This window comes from Clarias gariepinus, chromosome 25 (assembly GCF_024256425.1).
Source record: "Clarias gariepinus isolate MV-2021 ecotype Netherlands chromosome 25, CGAR_prim_01v2, whole genome shotgun sequence".
Taxonomy (NCBI): domain Eukaryota; kingdom Metazoa; phylum Chordata; class Actinopteri; order Siluriformes; family Clariidae; genus Clarias; species Clarias gariepinus.
The window spans coordinates 12,053,435-12,077,155 of NC_071124.1; the positions used below are offsets into that span (position 1 = coordinate 12,053,435).

Consider the following 23,721-nt stretch of genomic DNA (forward strand, 5'->3'; position numbering starts at 1 on the left):
GTACCCTGTCCAGCGTGTAACAGCAGGAGCCTAAATGCATTATTTACGAGACTGAAACTGATCGCAGAACAGTCCGTGTCAGGAGTAACCATAGTTGCAACTCGATTGCTTTACACCGTGTCTCGTTCTCAGCAAATGCACTCAGACTGAATTATAATCAACTTGATGACATCAAAAGGTAAGTTGGTCATATTTCGTCGTTACCTTAGTATTTCGTATTAAACTATTGAGTAAATATGCAAAAAGTCATAATTCTACTGTTCTTTAATTATTTAAAATTTATACCCTTTGAATAAAACCACTAGACCACTAAAAAGAATAATGATAAATCACTGATTTGATTTTTCCCCCTTCCATTTCTACTTGTTAGTACTTTAACCCATATCAGATTATATAAAGGGTCAATGGACCATAATTATAGCTATATTAAAAAAAAAAAAAAAAAAAACTAACACACCAATATTTTATATAATGTTTATCCTATCAGTTACAAAAAAAAGTCGACTGCTTTGTACCAGCACAGTGAAGAAAGGAGACAGTTGATCTTGTAGACACTGTAAACAGTGCAAATGGGAGAAGACAACACAGATGTTAAGGAGGACTCTAAGGAACGTACTTTGGTACTCTGGGAGAAACAATTTCAGCAGACCATATTTGTAGACATCAGTGACAATGATGACAGCCTCCATTTCAGTCATCTACAGAGCTCCATCACCATGCATGTTTCACACAGCTTGGCTGCATCTAGCGGTAAGATATTTACCTAATTTATTTTATTTTCCTCTTGTACAGCCTTTGGTTTTCAATAGGATATTCTGAGCAGAGCAAACCTGGTAACACAAAGCAAAGTTTTTGTAAATAGTGCAGTATTTGACATAAAAGCCTTCTGGATTTGGATGAAAAAAATAAATGAGGCATAATGTTCCATCAGCGTGTAGTTTTTTTTGAAGGTTTTTAAATTCATGGTGAGGATTTCATATGTGATCTCGACTAGTGAGCATGTAATATTCGACTGTGTTAGTTCACAACAGACTTGCCAGCTTTGGTTCCCAATGAGTTACAACAAAGTCATTAGTCTCCTTAAACTACTGTATATAATACATTCATGTGAACCAGGTGAGGAAGTAATCATAAAAATAGTTTTTGTATATGTCACTTTGTTTTACATGGGATAGCATTAAATTTTTTTTCCAATTTTCTGCTGATGACTAAAAGACCCGGATCATACTGTACTCCTTCCCCAGTTATGCCGTGCCAGGTGTGTTGCCTCACATATTTTCATTTTGATGTAGGAAAAGTCCAGAATTACTTTAATCACATCAAATTCGATTTGTGTAACAGACATTAAGAACTGATGCTGATCTTTTATCCTCTGTGGATTGGACTTGGGCTTTAACAACAATTGTGTCTTCCTCGTCAAGTTCTATACACATACTGTAAACAAATAACCAGAGATAAAAAAAAAAACACTTTTTTCAAAAATGAAACAACATTCAGAACCACGGTGGAAATTGTTTTGAAAAAAAAAGTTATTTTTTTCTGTTGGAGTACACCAGTCTCCCACTTTTCCCACCACATTTCTTTACATATTTTTTTAGTTCACAGATGTTTGAGGCTATTTTTATTAATTAGGCCCTGATAAATAAAACACCGAATTAAAAGAGTGTCTTTTTCTCATGTCCGTAAACAATAAAGTTTTAGTTTGTCTTCTTTTTATATTGTATGTATACATATGTAAGGCAGTTATAAACTTGAATATTGTAAACTTGTTAACACTGTAGATAAGCTCAGGGTCCGCCGTCTAATTATTTGTTAACATTTTGGTGTACAATGTGATTTGATTACTCAAAAAATATAAGGATCATTTGTATTTAAATTGCAGGGAACCCAGGTCTGTCTGGTTCATCCAAGTTTGTAGAAGACTCTGCTAAAAGCTCCTTCTACATCAGTAGCAATAATAGAGATTATAGCAACAAAAGCAAGGTGAAAAGAAATGAAATGAAAGTTTCAGTCCCACAGCCTCACACACTACCAGAGCAGATGAGGTGGACACATGAAGAAGACAACACAAGTGACGAAGACCAGGAGGAGCTCCCATATGATGGAAAGCAGCAATATAATTGCAGCAATAGTCTCAAACAGGGTAACCACAGCACTGATGCTTTTACCACTCTCAGAAGCGGTGACAAGTTGGTCAGTGGTGGTATTGTCAACACCATTTGTAGAAAACCTGTATTTGCAGAAAAATATCACCAAGCTTCTATCCCAGACTTTCTTGCCAGGCATTTTTCTTTTGATGAGTTGTTCAACTGTGGCAGACTGATTGAGGCTGAGACTATGCCGGAAGTTTCACTGATGGACAGCATAAATGAAACAACAAGAAAAACTTCACCCAAACCACACAGCACTACAGAAAAACACAGTATAAAGTTCAAAACCAGTGTTTTTGAGCTCAACAGGGATGAAAACCTTACCACATTAGAGGTAACAGACTCAAAGGCAAAGTCTGCAGGAACAGAAACACATGACAGTAACAAAGATAACGAGGTGTTAAATCAGTCAGACTTCTCAGAAAAATCCAAATCATACTCCAGTAGTAGTATACACTCTAGTCCTGGTACTCCATTAGTGGCAACTGAAGATGAGAAAGAAGTAGTGGAGAATAATCTACAACAAAGCTGTAGTGTCAAGCCTCCTAAACTACATGAAATAGACACCCGGACTATTAAATCTTCTTTGGGAAAGACATCGTCATCCAATGAACTAAAATATGGACAGGGCCAGGTGCACTTCCCTCTTCCTGACTTCTCCAAAGTGGCTCCCAAAATCAAGTTCCCCAAAAATGATGGCGTTTCCAAGCCTGGCTATGTCCCAGCTACGAACAGAGCTCAGACAACACAGGACATCCCCAGTATATTATCTTCTCCCTGTAAAGCCGATGTCATCAGTAGAGTTTTGGAAGACTCTGACTGGCTGCCCGAAAAGCCAAAAATGGACAAAGATGAAATGTTGCAGTCCATATTTGATCAGGAATTACAGGTGAAAATGCATTTTATTCTATTATTTTAACAACAACGTAAAATAAGCAATTTGGTTTAATATATTTTAATATATTGTGTTATTGAATCACAAAAGCTTCCAATATTTCATTTCAAATGAAAAATAAAGCAGTCACAGAATGCATGATTGTTAGAATCTGGTTGGTCACATGGTGCTGATTAAAAATGTTTCTGTAATCATTTAGATACCAACATTGTCTATGACAATACATGTTATAATGCACCTTTTTACCACCTCAAAATTTATTGTTTGAGCTAAAACAAATGTGTTTTATTTCTCTTAAATATCAGCAATTTACAACAAATAATTAATTAATTAATAGCATGCTGTGGTTTTTCAACCCAGTTTTTATAGTTACATTTAAAGCTATGGTAAGTCAGTTCCTCACCACTCTCTCATTTTATACAACAATACAATGAGTACAAGAAAAAGTCAGAGAAATCCTAAAACACAAAGTCTTTTGTCCTGAAGACTCCCGTGGAAGAAAAGATGCTGATCAATACAAAACATTGACACCCAAGACCTATTTAAGATAAAAATGAATGTCTCCTTACAGAGATGTTTTCAAAAAATTTTTACACTGTTATACTAAATATACTGCATATGTAGTATAATATTTTGGTATACAATTAGTTTTTACTGGTGCACATTAAAGTATTAATTATTAGTAGCATTCATTTTAATGTTTTTACTTCATCTTCTTTTTTAAAAAGAAACAGTATTTCACTGAAACAATAATCTCAAAACTTTCGAGCAAAAAAAAAGAAGACATCCAAGACAGAAAAGACGATTTCAAGGCTGTGCCACACACTTTCCCGTCGACTAAAGAAGGTAAGCAGCTGTACTCTTTACTGTTCCCATTCATTAAATATGAGAAGAGTTCTCGATGACATGCACTTTATTCCTGAATAGACATTAGGAGGAAACCTGAGCTGACAGAGCCGTCCAACAACAGCTTTGTCCTGACATGAATAAGCTTTTATTTAAATAGAACTGAAAAAAGTTTTTGAAACACAGGGGACTACGATCAGACAGAGAAAATGTCATACTAACATGCCGAGTATGTATGTCTTTGTGCAGTGCTACTGTTATGGTTATGTAAATAACAATACATACAAGAATTTATTGTTTGGTTTAACCTAGTTTAGTTGAACTTATCTGTACATAAAAAACATTTATAGTATTATACACCATATATATATACTAGATGGGTAGTATGTCTTTGCTTTTTTTTTTTTTTTACAGTTTTTCCAACATGCATTGTTTATGTAAATGTAGTTTTACACACTTTTATACTTCAATTGACAGGGATCTAAAGTGTAGGAATTAATAGAGGACCATTGGTGGTGTTTGTAGGGTTTGATGAGAAGAAGATCCAGAGCTGTCTATCTAAACAGAAGAGTCAAACTGAGGGCTACAGGCTCACCGTTGAGCTCAAAGACATTATCAACCACTTTAAAGTGCAGGTAATACCGAATGCCTCTAAATATTTAAAGCAAATAACATTAAATTACTATACATTGAAATTGGACAGCACAGGAGTATATTGTTTAGCACTGTGCCCTCACACCCTCACAAAACCCTTGTATGTCTTCCACGAGCCTTGTGGGTTACCTCGGAGTACTCTGGTTTTCTCCAACAGTCCGAAGACATGCAGATTAGGCGTTTCCAACTTTCCAATAGTGTGTGAGTTAGTGTATGTGCTTGTGTGCCCTGCAATGGATTTGCACCCTGTCTTGTGCCCCGAGTCCCCTGCGATAGGCTCCAGGACTCCTGTTACCCTGTACAGGATATGCGGGTATAGTGAGTGAGTGGATTAAAATCATTTTTTAGATAAGGTTCTGTATTTATAATATTTTAATGCAATGCTAGTCAGATAAGTCAAGTCATTTTATTTGTATAGCATGTTTATTGTGAAAAGTACTTTGTAAGAAATATTTCTTTGATCCCCAAATCCTTGACAAAAATAAGTAACTACCCTAATTGGCTCTATTTAAATAACTTTCATTTAATGGTCAATGCTCAAGATTGGATACCATTTATTCAGGTCATCTTGATTTTTTAGCAATACAGAGGTACAGCAAATACATGAATAAAGCATAAATCACATATGAATCATAAGGTCCTGGGTTGTCAGTGGCGGCTACTGGTCTGTCAAATAGGGGAAGCTCATTTTCGGCCTACATCATAAAATTGTCTATTTATTTAAAAGTAAATTCTGCCCTACGTTCCTTTTTAAGAAAATGGTCTGTGACCCTGTCGTACCAACTAGGCGTCTTTTCCAGTGACTTGACCAGTGTCCTCTCAATGGCCAGCAGAGCTAGCCTGCTTAAACGGCCTTGGCCCATTGTGTTTCGGGTGTAGGACTTGAGCCGCTTTAAACAGGAGAAGCTCCTTTCTACACCTGCAGATGTGGCTCCAATTGTTGCCACTAATGAGAACAGTTTGTAAAGCTGAGGCATTGCACTGTCCAACTTCATGTCTTCATGTCTCCATCGCCCTCTGCTGGACAATATCAAAGACCACATCAGTCTCAGAGAAAATTTGTTCATATGTGTACAACATGAACACAAACTCAAAATCCTCCAGTTTCCTCACAAAGCCTTTGGCACAATTCAGTGTATCATCATCCATTGTTGTATCTGCAATGATGTTCCCAAATGTATGCAGGAGGCCATCATAATTGTTTGCCACAGTGCTCACTATCCGTGATGTGAAATTCCATCAAGTAGGAGCGTTTCTGGGAAACCTTGAACAGCCTGCAGACTCCAGAAAAGATGTCCTCTTTGTGGATTTAAAATGTGGCAAATCCAGAGAGTGATGCAAAAAAGATTCTGCACTCAGGCAAGTATTTAGCCCCCTGTGACAGCACCAGATTCAGTCTGTGTGCATAGCAATGCACAAACATTGCACTGGGGGCTATTGCTTTCACTTTGGCCTGCAGACCATTGAGATCTGAAGCCATGACAGCAGCCCTATCATAGGTCTGTGCCACAAGCTTATCCTTAAAATTGTAGCCCTGCATGTTCTCATTTAATATTAAAAAAAAAAAAATGGGAGCAAAAAAGGGAGCATCCTGAATTTCATCTCTGATCTGATCAGAAATGGTGGCTGCAAGAGCAGAGATCAAGTCATTTTGAATAGTATGGGACATACCAGAAAACACAGTTGAGGACTCGAATTGTGTGGACAGGACAGAGTCATATTTAGCTAATGTTTCTGTGAACTCCGTGTAATTCCCCTTGTTGGATGATTCACTACTCTCATCATGTCCCCTAAATGACAGCTTCTGCCGGCCTAACAAGGATGTCACATCAATAAGGCGGTTTAGGAAGGCCCTGTTTTGTTTGACTGTTTCGTTTGACTGTTTCATTATGTTTAGCCACTAATTCTAAGTTTTTTCCTCGTAAGGAACACTTTCAAATGACTTCGCCAAAATCAGGTCGACAATATTAGCACTGTCTGCCATCGTGTGCAGTTTTACCCACGACGCTAGCCTAGCCTACTATATGAATGAATGAATGAACAATCTAAAAAAATATTAAACTTCGCTGTAAAAGTGAAACAAGGAATGTGGTGTATAATTGTGTGAAATGTATAATGAAAATTAAGCAATTTCGCCAAGCAAATATAAAAAAATAAGTTGCAGCAGTTTTTATTTCGACTGAACTTGAGAAATCCGCGATGGGACTGAGCGCAAATCAGTGTTGCCAACTATTTTCAACGGAAAGTAGCTAAAGTCTGCTCGAAAAGTCGCCAAATGTCGCTAGATGACGTCATGCGTATATTTGCATATTGATGACGTAATTACGTCGTATTTGCATTTTGCGTGTTTTCCCTAATCCTTCCTCATGTGTCCAATATAATTATGAACTTAAGCTTTGTAACAGTGAGTAATATAAGTGCATCGAAAGAAAAAAATAAATAAATAAGAAAAAAAAAGAAAATGGTCAAATTAAATAGTTTTATTTCAAGCAAAAGAGAAGCAGGTAAGTGATAGGTCCGTTGCAACACCGATCAGGGCAGACACAGGGAGATGAGTAACTGTACCGGGAAAGCAAGACCTCGTGCTTACAGGACAGTATTGGCGACATTTGGAAACTTGCTAAGGTTTGTCGAAAAGTTGCTAGATTTGTCACTAGGCGCTTAAAAAAAAAAAAAAGTCGTCAAGGCGGGATCACTTAACGGCGGATTTGCGCATGGGCAGTCAAGACTCGTAGGAGTGAGCATCTCCTGCAGTAACTGCAGCTGGGGGGGGGGGGTCTGTGAGTGCTTTGGGACGGGGGAGGGGCCGGCGGCGGCAGCTGCTGTGGCAAGTTGAGAAGAGTCAGTACAGACACATCAGAGTCTCCAAAAGTCTCCAGTAACACAAGAAAAAGTCGCCAGATTTGTCGCTAGTCGCTTTTTAAAAAAATTGTCGCTAGAGGGATTTAAAAAGTCGCTAAATATAGCGACAAAGTCGCTAAATATAGCGACAAAGTCGCTAAGTTGGCAACACTGGCGCAAATAGCTTCAGCGATTCCTTATAGTACAAAATCGCTGTCAGTCAAAAGGAGATGCAATCTTTCGACAGACCCTCCAATCATCACGCAGAAGCTCGGAGTCCAGGCCAGCCCACTCCTCATTTGCTCCTCATTTACCCCCAGAGACGCTGAGGGTCCGTGGGCGGGACTTAATCGCAGCATTTATCCAATGACCGTCTCGTTTCAAAGCACTGAAAAAAAACGTTCAAAGTAGCCGCATTGAAGTCAATGGACGCTGGGCTTCAACGGGGAAATGCACTGTGACGCTACGGGAATGTATGAGAAGAAAATCAAGTCAGCCGACCTGCTATATCTAACTGATTCTGAACGAACTCGTCTTTGAGATGAACGTTTTCTAACGCATTTTAGTCAATAAAATGTTAATACAATAGTACATAATTTGACTATTAATTTTGTGACATTATAGGAGAAGCTGAGCTTCCCTTGCAGTCTTTAAGAAATCGCCACTGTGGGTTGTATAAATGAAAAAGATTTTTCCTGTATATTTGTAGGTGGAGGAATTCGAAATATGCATTAACAACATGTCGATGACTGTTGAAGAACAGAAAACGGTAGTTTTTTAAATTTATTTATTTTATATATCACTTTAAGATCTATTATCCAAATCCATTTTCCAGTATAGAGACATATTATAGGTTAAATTGGAAATTGTTGTGGTTGTTTTGTGCCTTTGGTGAGCAGGTATTTAAGAGCATGATGGAAGCTCAGGATCAGCTGGAGCGGAACTACATGAGAAAAAAAGAGGAGCACAGAACACTGGAGTTGCAGAATTATATGGGTTTCAAAAGGAATACAGGGAAGTTTGATCCTGACAGGTAAAAAAATAATAAGCAGCATGATCCAAAATTTATGAAAGAATGTACTATATACAGTGGTGTGAAAAACTATTTGCCCCCTTCCTGATTTCTTATTCTTTTGTATGTTTGTCACACTTAAATGTGTCTGCTCATCAAAAAACGTTAACTATTAGTCAAAGATAACATAATTGAACACAAAATGCAGTTTTTTAAATGATGGTTTTTATTATTTAGGGAGAAAAAAAATCCAAACCTACATGGCCCTGTGTGAAAAAGTGATTGTCCCCCTTGTTAAAAAAATAACTTAACTGTGGTTTATCACATATGAGTTCAATTTCTGTAGTCACCCCCAGGTCTGATTACTGCCACACCTGTTTCAATCAAGAAATCACTTAAATAGGAGCTACCTGACACAGAGAAGTAGACCAAAAGCACCTCAAAAGCTAGACATCATGCCAAGATCCAAAGAAATTTAGGAACAAATGAGAACAAAAGTAATTGAGATCTATCAGTCTGGTAAAGGTTATAAAGCCATTTCTAAAGCTTTGGGACTCCAGCGAACCACAGTAAGAGCCATTATCCACAAATGGCAAAAACATGGAACAGTGGTGAACCTTCCCAGGAGTGGCCGGCCGACCAAAATTACCCCAAAAGCGCAGAGACAACTCATCCGAGAGGCCACAAAAGACCCCAGGACAACATCTAAAGAACTGCAGGCCTCACTTGCCTCAATTAAGGTCAGTGTTCACGACTCCACCATAAGAAAGAGACTGGGCAAAAACGGCCTGCATGGCAAATTTCCAAGGTGCAAACCACTTTTAAGCAAAAAGAACATTATGGCTCGTCTCAATTTTGCTAAAAAACATCTCAATGATTGCCAAGACTTATGGGAAAATACCTTGTGGACCGACGAGACAAAAGTTGAACTTTTTGGAAGGTGCGTGTCCCGTTACATCTGGCGTAAAAGTAACACAGCATTTCAGAAAAAGAACATCATATCAACAGTAAAATATGGTGGTGGTAGTGTGATGGTCTGGGGTAGTTTTGCTGCTTCAGAACCTGGAAGGCTTGCTGTGATAGATGAAACCATGAATTCTACTGTCTACCATTAAAATCCTGAAGGAAAATGTCCAGCCATCTATTCGTCAACTCAAGCTGAAGCGATCTTGGGTGCTGCAGCAGGACAATGACCCAAAACACACCACCAAATCCACCTCTGAATGGCTAAAGAAAAACAAAATGAAGACTTTGGAGTGGCCTAGTCAAAGTCCTGACCTGAATCCTATTGAGATGTTGTGGCATGACCTTAAAAAGGCGGTTTATGCTAGAAAACCCTCAAATAAAGCTGAATTACAACAATTCTGCAAAGATGAGTGGGCCAAAATTCCTCCAGAGCGCTGTAAAAGAATCGTTGCAAGTTATCGCAAACGCTTGATTGCAGTTATTGCTGCTAAGGGTGGCCCAACCAGTTATTAGGTTCAGGGGGCAATTACTTTTTCACACAGGGCCATGTAGGTTTGGATTTTTTTTTCTCCCTAAATAATAAAAACCATTATTTAAAAACTGCATTTTGTGTTTACTTGTGTTATCTTTGACTAATAGTTAAATGTGTTTGATGATCAGAAACATTTTGTGTGACAAACATGCAAAAGAATAAGAAATCAGGAAGGGGGCAAATAGTTTTTCACACCACTGTAAATGTGTATGTAATCCTAATCACATACAAATGCCAATCTTAATGTCCTGAGTCTGTAGTTTATGCTGAAGAACATTTCAGTTAGACACTTTGTACATACAATAAGCCAAATGTATTTTTTTTTCTTCTACACTGAACAAGTTTTTCATAATCAACATATTTATAAAAGCATAGCATTATGTGTCAATTAGAAAGACAGAAGAGTTCAAGGTGGAGGTGGGTCTGCGTCAAGGATCGGCTATAAGTCCCTTTTTGTTTGCTCTGGTGATGGACAGGATGACAAATGAGGTTAGATAGGAGTCTCCATGGACTATGATGTTTGCAGATGACATTGTGCTTTGTAGCGAGAGCTGGGAACAAGTGGAAGAAAATTTGGAAAGGTGGAGGTATGCTCTGGAAAGCAGAGGAATAAAGGTTAACCGCAGTAAGACGGAATACATGTTTGTAAATGAGAGGACCTTAAGAGAAACGGTGAGGCTACAGGGAGCAGAGGTAAAGAAGGTGCAGGACTTTAAGTACTTAGGGTCAACGGTCCAGAGCATCGGAGAGTGTGGAAAAGAGGTGAAGAGGCGGGTACAGGCAGGTTGGAAAGTTTCAGGTGTGTTGTGCGATAAAATAGTATCAGCGAGAATGAAAGGAAAGGTGTACAGGACAGTGGTGAGACCAGCGATGCTTTTCGACTTAGACAGGAGGCAGAGTTAGAGGTAGCAGAGCTGAAGATGTTGAGGTTCTTTGTGGGAGTGACAAAGATGTATAGGATTGAGAATGAGTTCATCAGAGGGACAACCCATGTTAGATGTTTTGGAGAAAAAGTCAGAGAGGCCAGATTGAGGTGGTTTGGACATGTTCAGAGAAGAGATGGTGAACATATCGGTAGAAGGATGCTGAGGATGTAACTGCCAGACAGGAGGTCTAGAGGAAGACCAAAGAGGAGATTAATGGATGCAGTGAGAGGGGACATGAAGTTAGTTGGTGTAAGAGAAGAGGATGCAGAGGATAGGGTTAGATGGAGGCAGATGATTCGCTGTGGCGACCCCTGAACAGCCGACAGACAAAGAAGATGTGTCAATTAAGAAAGTTGTTACATTTTGCAGACATTAGCATCACAAAAGTGGTAAATTACAAACCAGTTTACATTACATCTATCCTGCCTATCTATGTAGCCTATGAAAAATGTGTTTACATATTTTAATGTTGCTAATTTTCAAAGGTTAGTGGAAGGGGAGATATTTAAGCTTGGCCTGCACCTGGAGGATATAAAGGAACAGATAGACAGAAATGTTTACCGTGCGCTCTCTCCTTCACCCTCCACCACTCCTGCTTCTCCACTGCATGAAGAGTATATATCATCCTCCTCACTTCAGCCACCACCGCAAAAGGTAATGCTAGAGCTGTATTTTACCATTTGCTATTGAGTTTGTTTTGTATAACACTAGCTTGAATCTATTAAAGGGGTCATACGGGCCTACATGCACTTTTTTAAGCGGTTTGGACTGAACTGTGTGTTAGGAGAGTGCGTACACAACCACTCTACAATGATAAAGAGCTGCCCAGTGATTTTCTTTTCATTTATTAAAATAAGATGCCCCTTCTGAAATCAGGCCAATCGCACATGCCTTGCAATGTGACGCCACACCGCAAGAGGCCGCTCCTACTATAGTTGATTGACACTGGTGTTTTAGCAAAGACCCGCCCAGAGTGAGAAGAAGCTGTCGGCCATTGTTTTTCGCCGCTGGAGCAAAATGTCGCCTAAGCGAGTGTGGTGTACAGTTGTTGGGTGTAATAGCGAACACAGCAGTTGTCATTCACTACCGACATCTAAGCCGCTGAGGATGCAGTAGCTGAATTTAGTTTTTAAAGCTAACGTCCCCGCCGATCTACCTAAATGTGTTCATCTTTGTGCTAATCATTTTTCACCAGACTGCTTTATAAACGCGGGTCAATGTAAAGCAGGTTTTGCTAGGAAGCAGCTCCTTAAAAAATGGATCTGTACTAACGCTTCGTGTTCCTGCTTCATCTTCACCAGGTTCAGTGAGTGTAATTCCTTTTTCTATGTATCTTTGCAGATCGCCTTTTCTAATAATCACGATGAATGCGGAGTGTAAGTTAACTTATACTCTCTTAGAAAATGGTTATGTCGTCTTCCCTATGTACATCCGTCTCTATATAATCCCTAATCGCCCGTTTATAATAAACAATGCATTAAGGTGATTGTCTAGTTGCAAACTGTGTACGTAGTCGGAAAACTATATTATGCTTACCTTTGTAACGTTAGATGGTTTATAACGATGTCTGTCGAAGAATTTGGAAGTAATGTAATCACATCAGTAAACACACCGCGTCCGTATCTCTCTCAGTAAGTTTCTCTGCTTTTGTTGTTGTTGCTCGCGGCAGCATAACAGACCGTTAATTCATGCCCATGCAGTGCTGAGAAAGACCAATCGAGTCGATGCATGTCCATTCTTTTAATTTCTGCGTTGTCAGGTGATATTACAAACTTCCGGGTGGGTTCTGTAATTAAATCAATCCAAAAACTACTTAAGAAAACAGGCTCAAGCTCTATATTCCAGCGTTTTTCAGTTTGGACTGCATTACCCACAAACCATTGCCCGCACTGGACTACACTCCTGTGGCTATACCCCACATGTGATGTGAAGACACGCCCCACAGAACTGGGGGGGCGGGCTCAGCAGAGATCATAAGCATTTAAAGGAACATGCACTGATATAGGTTGCTGAGAACAGAGCTAGTTTTTACCAGGTAAAAGTAGTGTTTTTTTTACACAACCATTGAGAACTTTTAATTAAATATATTACAAACTTTTCATTAGGACCCTAAAGATCATATTAACATTTAATGAAAAATGTTTCTGGATGACCCCTTTAATATGTAAAATCAATGTAAAACCTTACATTGTTAAAGCAGTTGTAATTATTTTCAGCAAGTTTTTTTTACTTGTAAATTAGGTTTATTTTAAATGGCTGGTGGATTTCTGGTAAAATTGTGATGGACTACATCTAACCTTGTGGAAAATCTATGACAAACAGTTCATTCTACAGGTTTGCCAGAATGTTTGAGGCAAATTGTAGTTTGGGGCAAATTTGCAATAAATTAACATTTCCTGTGGACCTTGTAAACAGGCTAAATCTCAAAACACAACTGGATAAAGATAATACATTTAAATTAATAAATACAACTGAAGCAACTAGGTGGAACAGTGGCATAGTGGTTAGCACTGTGGCCCCACCTCCAGGGTTGAGGGTTTGATTCCCACCTTGGTTCTGTGTGTGTAGAGTTTGCATGTTCTCCCTGTGCTTGGTGGCTTTCCTCTGGGTACATCACTGCTTGTGATGCTGTCCCAAGTTCTAAAATCAGCTTTGCTTGACAATTTTCTTTAGACTGCATTCATCCCTGTTGCTTGTGCACCTTTACCACCCACAATAAACATATTTTTAAATGTGTAATGTGAAAAAGTAATTTCTTTATTATATAAAAAATATAATATTTTTAACAAATTTGTTAGGAGGTATTTACTTAACATCTAGAGAAAGCGCTATATTTCTAAGATCTCTTACACCACAAATCAATAATTCACAGGATGTGCTAGAAGTGTGTGTATTCTTGCCGTGTGTGTGTGTGTGTGTGTGTGTGTGTGTGTGTGTGTGTGATGTGAGTATGTGTGTGTATTCTTGACAGTGACATACAGTAAGTTGCAAACATAGCAATTAAAATTCATGTGTGCTACAATGCATTGTACAAATACTGAATTCTGGATATCACTTTACAGGAATCAATCTCCAGGTGTTCCAGTAAAAGCAGCACAAAGGATAAGGCAGAAGAAAGTTATAAGGAGAGTTATGGGACTGTAGATTCACCCCTTGGCTGCCCGAGAGAGAACAACCTCAGGTTCTAATATGCACTGTACCAGAAATATCTGGCATGTCAACACAACTCTGCTCTCTGTGATTCTGTTGAAACTAGTTTTATGAAGTTAGGTTGTAAATAACATGCTAGGACAAGTGTGCTACATTATGGAAAACATGTGGTTTCCAAGATTCTCTTAGAATTTGTGGTTTAGACTTAAACTAAAATAGGAATTGTAATTCACTATCTCAAAGTGCTAAATCATAACCACGTAAATTTTGTAACAATCGTAACTCATTCTCACAGCCGGAGGTCTAGAGAGAGCTGATTGGCTGAGCTCTCTCAGGGGGAAGGGATAAGAGGTACTTTGTGCTCCCACATTAATCACGACTCTACAGCCAGTCTGTGAGCTCGCGCACGCGGAAGGAGCAGCTAGCGCTTTTCTCTGAGTGTGTTACTCCGTCCCTAACGGTGCTAAAGCAAGCAGTTCGAAAAGATGCAGTCGGCTGGCGTCATAGATATATATACTGACTAGGTCGCCTTGGGCCTCTAAGCATACGTCAACAACGCCGCCATCTTGGGTCAGGGATCCGAAGGAAAAGTTTCCCGGCATTCAGAACAACCCTGAAGATGCCGTACTTGTGTTATATACTGTAGCCTAATCATTTAATAAGCTGTTGTAAATACTGGAAGATGTTTTCAAACTACGTACCACGTTATGTTTGTTTTTTGTGTTATAACCATTTTACAGTGGGTCATTGTATTACAGGCTTGCTGATGTACAAAATAAACCAGTACAATTCACATGTTTTAATTAACATGTATTTTTAAGTATGGCTATCACACCACTGTAGGACGATGGAGTTAGGGAGTTTATCGGTGGTGGCCGGTCAATAAGGGGCTAACTTAAAGTTAAAAATAATGCTACTTTAACATGTAATTATTTAACGTAATACTTATTTATTTTAATAATGAAATAAAGTCATTTAGTTGTAATATTCCGCTGTATTGCGTAATATAATTTATTTAAATAAAAACAGAAATCTAAACTGTATTGGACAAGTGTCTATGTAGGCACGTAAATGTTTGAAAAGCTTGTGATTTGAGGTTGAGCTCCAATTGGATTTTTTTCAAATCATTCGTGGGACGCAGCATTGTGCGCCCCGGACCCTCCCACTTTTGTTCTTAGCGAATCAATATTGTTTTTAAATATTTGGGCTCATGTGATTGGATCCTTCTCAACAAGGCTTATTAACAGTCAGCAGTTAGTTAATGTATTGAATGGTGATTGTTGTGGAAGCCAGCAAAATATGAGAGGAAATTCTGTAACTTATTTGCTAAAATACCCCTTCGCAAGGCGATCGGACGAAGAAAGAAAAAAAGTTAAAGAGCTTGAACCAAAATCGGCCTGATCTTCGAACTAAGCAGCAGTCGAGTGATCACGGCCGAGCGTACACTCTGTGCTTTTCCAGCACTTCTTATGGCAAGCGGAGCTGGCTGACTGGATGCGATGTGAGTCATGCCTTTATTTTATACTAGTAGTAATGATGCTTATTCACCTGTTAAATGGCTATTTACAGGCGATTATTAAAGGTTTAATTTTGTTTGCGCCCCTAAAGCCCCCATTAAATTATTTTTTAAATAAAAAATTATTTAATTATTAATACATTTTTAAATTATATCTTTAGGCACTATGCAGCCCCTTGCAGTAATTTAACATACTTGGGAGTACACACACTTCCAGGAAGGAGTAAAGCCTGAGGGGAGATTGATGACACAATTGTTGGTGATGGATAGAGAAGGTTGAGTGGAAGTAAAGCAAAGACGGGAAGATGGCAAGATGGGATCCAGACTAAGATTGCAACCATGCAATCAACCAAGTCCAATCAATATGAGGGTTGCTCATTATTAGAAAAGAAATGGTAATATATGACCGAAAGAGACTTTTAGTTTGACTGCACCAATTGGATATGTAAGAGAATCAAGATTGCCAGCATCCAGGGCTCCAGGGGACGGACAAAATCTTAAGGATTTCCACTGTGGAAAGAGCAAAGGATTGACAGTGTCTAGTTTTACTAAGGGGTCTTTCCTTTTAAAATACAGATCTGCTGGAAATAACCTTTTTATGTGTGTCTTTAGGAATTTATAACTTTCTTATATTCATAGCATCACACTTCATGATTCAACTGTGAGCATCATGCCACCAACAAATTAGAAATAAGGCACATTGTTTTCTTAGAAAGGCGGCACAGTGGTGTAGTGGTTAGCACTGTCACCTTGCACCTCCAGGGCCCAGGGTTGGTTCCCGTCTCAGTTTGCATGTTCTCCCCGTGCTTGGTGGGTTTTCTCCATTTTCCTCCCACAGTCCAAAGATATGCAGGTTAGGCTAATTGGCGTTCCCAAATTGCCCGTAGTGTGTGAATGGGTGTGTGAGTGTGTATATGTGTGTGCCCTGCGATAGATTGGCACCCTGTTCAGGGTGTACTGTACTCTGCCTCGTACCCTTAGCCTTAATATGATCTTTAGCCTGGGATAGGCTCCAGGACCCCGCAACCTTGAATATAGGATAAAGCGGTATAGAAGATGAGTGAGTAAGAGAGTTTTCTTAGAACCGAATAATAAAATAAATAGCATAAAAGATTCCAGCGCCAACATTTTAGGGCCTTTCTTTTCCTTTTTTTTTGGTCAGTGGATTTGTTAATGTACCTTTATTCACACAGCAGATGTCTTGATACAGATGACTGGATCGCCTCTGATGCTGAGCACAGATTGGAAAAAGGTAAAAGCATGTTATATATATATAAGTAAATATCAGTGGCGGCTGCTAGCTTTAGAAACAGGGGAAGCTTATATTAGGCCTTCATCATAAAATTCATTATGTTATTTGTACGTAAATTCTGCCCTCCGTTCCTTTTGCAGAAAACGGTCTGTGACTCTGTCGTACCAATTGACCGTCTTTTCCAGGGACCAGTTTCCTCTCAATGGCCAGGAGAGCAAGGTTGCTCAAACGATCTTGGCCCATCGTGTTGCGGGTGTATGACTTTACTCGTTTTAAACAGGAAAAGCTCCTCTCTACACCTGTTGATGTAGCGCCAATTGTTGCCACTAACGGCAACAGCTTGTATAGCTGAGGCATTGCACTATCCAACACACTTTCAAATGCCTCCTCTGGTAACACGTGTCACATTTCATCAAATATCCCTGGATTGACTAATTCTGCCATTATGCACAGCTTGCTAGCTGGCTAGTTTCCCCTTCCATGAGCTACTTCAATTATATGAACGAACTATTATTTAAAGAATGATTTGTACAAACAAACATAGTTTATATCACCAGCAAACAATACACAGTGCAGCAGTACGTCGTACCACTTCACCTGCAAATCCGCATGGGACTGAACTCGAATCTCTGTAGCGCTGATGTATACTTAAAACATGCTGTCAATCAAAAAAGGGGTTCCGCCCTTTAAACAGCTCCTCCAATCATCATGCAGCAGCCCAGTGTCCTGGCCCGCCAACTGCTCCATTCACTCCCAGAGAAGCTGAGCTTCTCTGGAAGTGACGATTTTGGTGCATTTATCGAATTACCGTCTAGCTTTTCTGCAGTGAAAAAAGCTTCTCTGTGCTGCCCATAGAGCTCCAGTGAAGCTGGGCTTCAGGAGGGTTTAACGCGCTGTGCTGCACTGAAATGTATGACAAGAAAATCGCGTCAAACAGTCTACAATAAATACCTGATTCTGAACGAGCTAGTCATGAAGTTGAACACGTTCTAGCGCACTTTTATTAAAACCAATATAAATGCTTATATATGAGCATTTATTTTCTGACATAGTAGAGGAAGCGGCGCTTCCCTTGTAGTCTTAGAGCAGCCGCCACAGCTAAATATATATAAACACTACTAGCAGTTTTTCACTAAACTACATGGATCACATGTTTATTATACAACTCTCAGTTCTGACAGATATTTAATTAAATATGAGATAATTAATCTGATTATCTAATATTTAATCAATTTATTATCCAAGAGGATTGTCATGAACGATGGTAATACAGTAGATGGTCACAGCACTAAGATGTATCACTCAACATTCCAGATGTTTTAACAATCATTCATTAACTAACTATTGGTCAGCGGGCTGGTCCACAGTGACCGAGTGAAAAGCAGCTGTGTGGCAAAAACCCACATTTAAAACCAGGCATGAAAGCACTTTAAGCAAAAAACAAAAAAAAAACTCATCTGATAATGTAATGTCATCCTAAGCAACACTTTATCACCTTAATTATTGCCTCTAAGATATTCTAGAGCGTGTGTGTCTTGTTTGATTTAAGTTTAAGGCGAGCTACAAAACTAACTAGTTTCTAATCACAGAAATCACAAGACCCTCTGTAACCCCTAATCAAGGGCACTGTTCAATGTGTCACTGATGGTTATTACCTGACCTTAAAGGAAACGTTTACATATTGCACATTGTTTTTATATATATATGTATATAAAGTAAAGTGCTTTAGTTAGCAGAAAAACATACCGGGTTAAATAAACAAACAAGTCAATTTTTGAGCACAGCAGCACTACTTTATGATGTTGCTTAAGTGAATATGAACTGGAAACATTTACTTTTGTGAAAAATGAGATGGCCAACACAATTGCAGGTAAGAGAAGTGGTTTACTTACCTAAAATAAAACACTGGCAAATCGAAACAAACACTAGTAATCATAAATGTAAGTAACTGAACAGTCAGTCAATCTACAAACAACATTAACTGGGCAAATCGAAAATACTGATCAGAAAACCAGGGCAAGGTCATACACAGAAAATACAATAGATGTAAATGGCTTGGTGACATCAGGAGAAACTTGCTGGAGCATGTACAATAATATGCAACACTCCTTTTCTTCTGAGTTCTATTTATACCCAGCTTTGATAAGGAACAGGTGTGTCTGGTTAGAACTCGGGTAAGCTGAAGTGTGCATACTGGGAGTTGCAGGCCATTTCTGCTATAATAGTACGCTGTTTGGTCTTTATCCCCGCTGCTGGTGGCCTGAAACTTTAACTTTATGGCTAACCACAGACAGGCAGAAGCAAATGAGCACGGCTACATACCACTGGTACCACCGACAACAGCAAATGATATGTTGTATAATTTTATGTTAATTCCATGTAAGTTAAGTTTAATGTGATTTATTAATGTCATTTAGGGTGGCATTTCACTCATCTTTTTTTTTGCTCAGGGGCAGACTGTGATGCATCTGTTGACAATGAAGTGCCAGATGTCTTTCTTCTTACTCACAGAAGCAGACATGCTCACTCTAGACATCACACCAACAGAATGTCACATGACTCAAACTATTCTTTTCCAGGTCTGTCTTGCCCTTTCATGCCGTGTCATATCATATACTGTGTTTATTTGCCCCTTTCTGTGTGTGTGTGTGTGTGTGTGTGTTGTTTTTTGGGGGGAATATTTGCCACACTTAAATTATTGAAAAATTATTTCTTGATTCAACAAGTCTGAGTGTTACAAGTGATTGAAGTTTGTTTATGATTTTGCAAGGGGGGAAAGGCCAGATTTGGACAGCTTCTTACCCTCAATAAATAATATCATCATTAAAAAATTACATTTAGTAATTACTCCGGTTATCTATGTGTAATATGTGTAATGAAACATTTGATGAGCTTCATCATTTATGTGTAAAAAATCGTGAGGGGGCAAATACTTTTTTATGACACTGTACATGTGATTCTATTATTTCTTACTGACATCCATTACCTTGGCAACTGGATTTCTCAGATTAATTGTGATCAGTAGGGTATGGGCTCTAGGTTAGATTCCAGTGTAGGAACCTTGTATGTTTATTGTATGTTTATTGATATCTGCAGTTGTATAAGTTTCCCAATACTCATCTTCAAGCCACAACTGAGCATGACAATCAGGCCTAAATAATTTAAGATAGAGGGTTCCTTTAAATAAATAATCGCTAGAAAGTATGTATTGTATGTCATCTTCAAGTTACATATACTTTCTTTTTTAACAGTTTCATTACAAAACCTGGCTCCAGATACATTTCAATCCAGGCAAGGGGATCATTATCGAAGAGCAAGTATTGCACCAACCATTGCCATTACATCAAACACTCTTGGCAATATTACTAGTTCTGGTGTTTTCAATAAAAGCAGAAAAAACAGAAACATCGCCTACATGAAACCCTCCTACAGTCTGCCTTTTAGGTAACCAATGAATTTATCAAGTTATTCAGCCTTTTACCATGAAACATTTATAGTCAAACAAGATGTTCTTTCTCTTTTTCTTAGTTTCAAGATTCAGGATCAGCAATCAGAACCAGGTGTGACCAGCATGAAGTGCTCTATTCAGGCAGACTCAGCACTTCAGCCAAATAACATTTACTTCTACAGGACAGAAAATGTGGTGCATAGAGTCAAGGTAGAGTCATCATAAACACAACCTTTTTATTCCAATACTGGTTTAGTGCTCACTAATCTTCAGCAGGAATCAGATAAAGGAAATGAAAATGAATTCAGTTTGATATTTAGCCACTTAACTTAGTTGGTTTCCTGGTACAGACTTTTTTTTTTTTTTTTTCTTCAGGAACAGTAAACTATCTATCTATTTATCCATCTATCTATCCATCTCATTTCAGCCAATGATTACGTAAATCTGGCTTGATTGTATACAGTGAAACTGGTCTTACAACAACTGCCATGTCATGGCAGGCTTGTCTCTTTGTGGTTTCTTATTTGTTCTTCACCATGTGACACAATTTTCTTTCAGTTGAGAGTAACAGTGTGAGTCCTATTTCTAGACCTTGGCAAAGTGGCTACGCCCATGTACTTAAACTTAAATACAATTTAAAGATGTTTAGAAATGGCTCCATAAATCTAAAATCCTCTTTCTCAGATCTTTATTGTGCTCACTGGACTATTCAATTGTAGTCTGTGATGGACAATTCAATAAATGACGTCAAATAAATGTACTGGTGACACAGATACATTAACAGCTCCAGTCAGTCAGGGTCACTAACAGGAAGTTGAGACGCCTTGGGCCTGGCAAATTGAAACATATGACTGGACTTTTACTGGCACTGAATTTATAGTGGTGTCAGAAAACGTCAAACAAATAAAACCTCATGTTCCAAGTTCTCTGCGTTGTGTTCTAATAAATTTGTTTATTGTATAATCAATCGAACCAAGAAAAAGACCAGTACAAAGCAATCATGAAAAACCCAACATTTTTTTTAATGTTAATGATACCCATTCATATATGGTAAATATCTTACCGCATTTGTAGGACCCTACACTGACAAAGACAAAAAGCAATAAAAAAAAAAACTTACAAATTTCTTTGGTAAGTATATTATTATATACTTTTGATATTATCTGTTATTATGTGTTCATATAGTTATCTCACAATTATGTGGCAGTAGTTATCTCACAGTACATACAGTAGTACCATGAGCCTATAGGTAAAGAGACTTACAATAAATATCAGAATCAAGAAATATGTGATTAGTGACTTTGATTGCAGTATGATTGTTGGTAATCTGACAGGACGGTTATTTAGATGTTATTTTATACTGTTAGTCTGCTTTTTTCTTTTTTATGAACAACAATTTAGAGAGGATAATGTATAGAGAATAGTGCAAAAACCAAAACATTCATGCATTTCTGATTAGAAGTCAGAAGACAATGGCCAGACTGCTTGTCTGGCTGGCTACAGTAATTCAAATAACCGCTTCTTAACATTGTGATGAACAAGAAAGCATCTCCAAAACAGATAATAAACTTCCCTATGTTGTGGCAGTTTAATGGTGCCACATGTCAAATTCAGTTGGTTGAGTCTTTTCCCCAGGGCTTCTTTGGCCTAAAGACTAACCCCAGTTTGTATGGTAGGTTTCGAATAGTAGGATTTGTATGGTAGAGTTGGCTGCATGTGTCTGACAGCATGGATTGTACTAGCCACACCTGCAAGCAGCCATAAATCAAATTCTGTGATCTAGCTTGACCTGTGATCTGACCCGACTCTGCAAAGCTGCTTTGCGACAATGACCATTGTTTTGATTGTATAATTTATTGTATATAAACAATGTACAAATAAAATTTTTATTGAATTGAATTAGAAGACTTAATTAAGTGCATTGTTTTGGTGAGAATATTGGGGACCTGCTTGATAGGGTAGTCATAATGATATGGCTGACTAGTGAAGCCTGAAGCATGGGTGGTGGGATGTGTTTATCTTGGTGGTAAGCATCAAATAATGCACACTGGGAAAAATCACTGCTTTAATATAATGAGAAAGTAAAATAAGAAATTAGGAATCATAATGATAGCTTTGCCAACCCTGACTAGTAAGGCTAATAAACAACTAACACAATTATGTCACAGTTTTTTTAGACGTTGAGCAGTGGGAAATATGGACAAATCAAATGAATTATGTAATTTACTTGGAATGGAATAAAATGGAAGATGCCGAGAACAAACATGCCATCAAACCCAGTTTGTACTAAAACATGCCTATAGGCCAGATTCATAAGTCTAGCAGATGGTAGTAATCTGTTGCAGCTACATTAACCAAAGAAGAAGCTTACAGTATGCACAAGACAGTGAAACTGAGCTGAAGCCCTTGCCTTAAGGCACTCAGCACAAGTGACACACTTGGTAAAAGTCAAATAAGAGTTCAAAGTTGACTTAACTTCATATGACTCTATCGACAGGTGTTAAAACACTAAAGCACTTCCTTTATCTGGTGTAAATTATGTACATAATGACTGCACAAATAGTTTTTAGTGTATCTCTATATTATCTATTTTTATATTAAAGTTTCTCACCAACTACAGACATATTTAAGCAAATATAATTAAACATGTGGCCAAATCTATGAAATTCATTGTTGTTTGTTTTGGTTTCTTACTTTGTTAAGGACGAGGCAATAAACACAACTATAGATAAAGATCGGGATGCAGCTTCACTAATGAAGCGGATTACTGACCACATGGCTAAAACTCTATCGGCAGATCTGACCAAGGCTCAGCTCTACAGGAAGTTACATCTCAGGAAACAGGAAATGACTTGACAATTTGTCATTTCACACTCTTTCACATTCAGTCACCAGAGATTCAAGAAAGCTTTCTTTTTGTAAATGCTTTATGATATGGTTATATGTGGAAAATCAATGATGTAATGGGAAATATGTTAAATGTTAAATAAGAATAAATATTAAATTATTGATTTCCAAATTTATCCAGTTCTAATGGATAAATTAGAACTTTAACCAGTTCTAATTATTAAAGAGAATTACTTAAAATGCAAATATTCCTGCTAATGGATGTCATTGTTAGAGTTTATATTTTATGCACATTTTATGCTAATGAACTTTCTTTCATAGTATTACTACATTAATCTGGATTATTAATTGATGTGTCAATTGATGGGACTCAAATGAGGCGAAGCTAAATCCAAATAAACATATTGTCAGTTAAAGAGTTAAGTGAGTAGCGTCTTATTTAAAAAACCACAATGTTGGAAAACATCGCCCATGGTTATGGAAAAAAGATGCTAGATTCTGCTTCAATAATATTTATTAATCTTCTTTTTTTTTTTGAAGTGCCCCTATTATGCCATTTTAAAGGTTACTAATATTGCTTTATGAGTCTCTTAAAACAGGTTTACATGTATGCAAGGTCAAAAAAACACTAGAGTTTTCTCCAAAAATAGATTTCATTTTACCCCATTTCTAAATGATTCGTAAAC

General features: G+C 38.1%; 1 protein-coding gene across 1 annotated transcript; it reads left to right on the plus strand.

Moving 5' to 3' along the window:
- The first annotated feature begins 569 nt into the window (after positions 1–569).
- Positions 570–23,092, plus strand: LOC128513445 (uncharacterized). Its single transcript, XM_053487195.1, has 13 exons — positions 570–750; positions 1,892–3,039; positions 3,774–3,891; positions 4,417–4,526; positions 8,096–8,155; positions 8,286–8,419; positions 11,308–11,476; positions 13,885–14,003; positions 16,682–16,740; positions 19,191–19,319; positions 19,992–20,184; positions 20,269–20,398; positions 22,892–23,092. The coding sequence occupies exons 1-13, from the start codon at positions 570–572 to the stop codon at positions 23,042–23,044; spliced, it is 2,703 nt and encodes a 900-aa protein (XP_053343170.1). The 3' UTR covers positions 23,045–23,092.
- The last annotated feature ends 629 nt before the right edge of the window (positions 23,093–23,721 follow it).

What these genes read in the sequence shown, in the direction of transcription:
- LOC128513445 (XM_053487195.1), top strand. Translation starts at nt 570, where the DNA reads ATGGGAGAAGACAACACAGATGTTAAGGAGGACTCTAAGGAACGTACT. An exon ending in CTCAAACTATTCTTTTCCAG is followed by an intron (nt 19,320 to 19,991) that starts GTCTGTCTTGCC and finishes CTTTTTTAACAG; the next exon opens with TTTCATTACAAAACCTGGCT. An exon ending in TCCTACAGTCTGCCTTTTAG is followed by an intron (nt 20,185 to 20,268) that starts GTAACCAATGAA and finishes TCTTTTTCTTAG; the next exon opens with TTTCAAGATTCAGGATCAGC.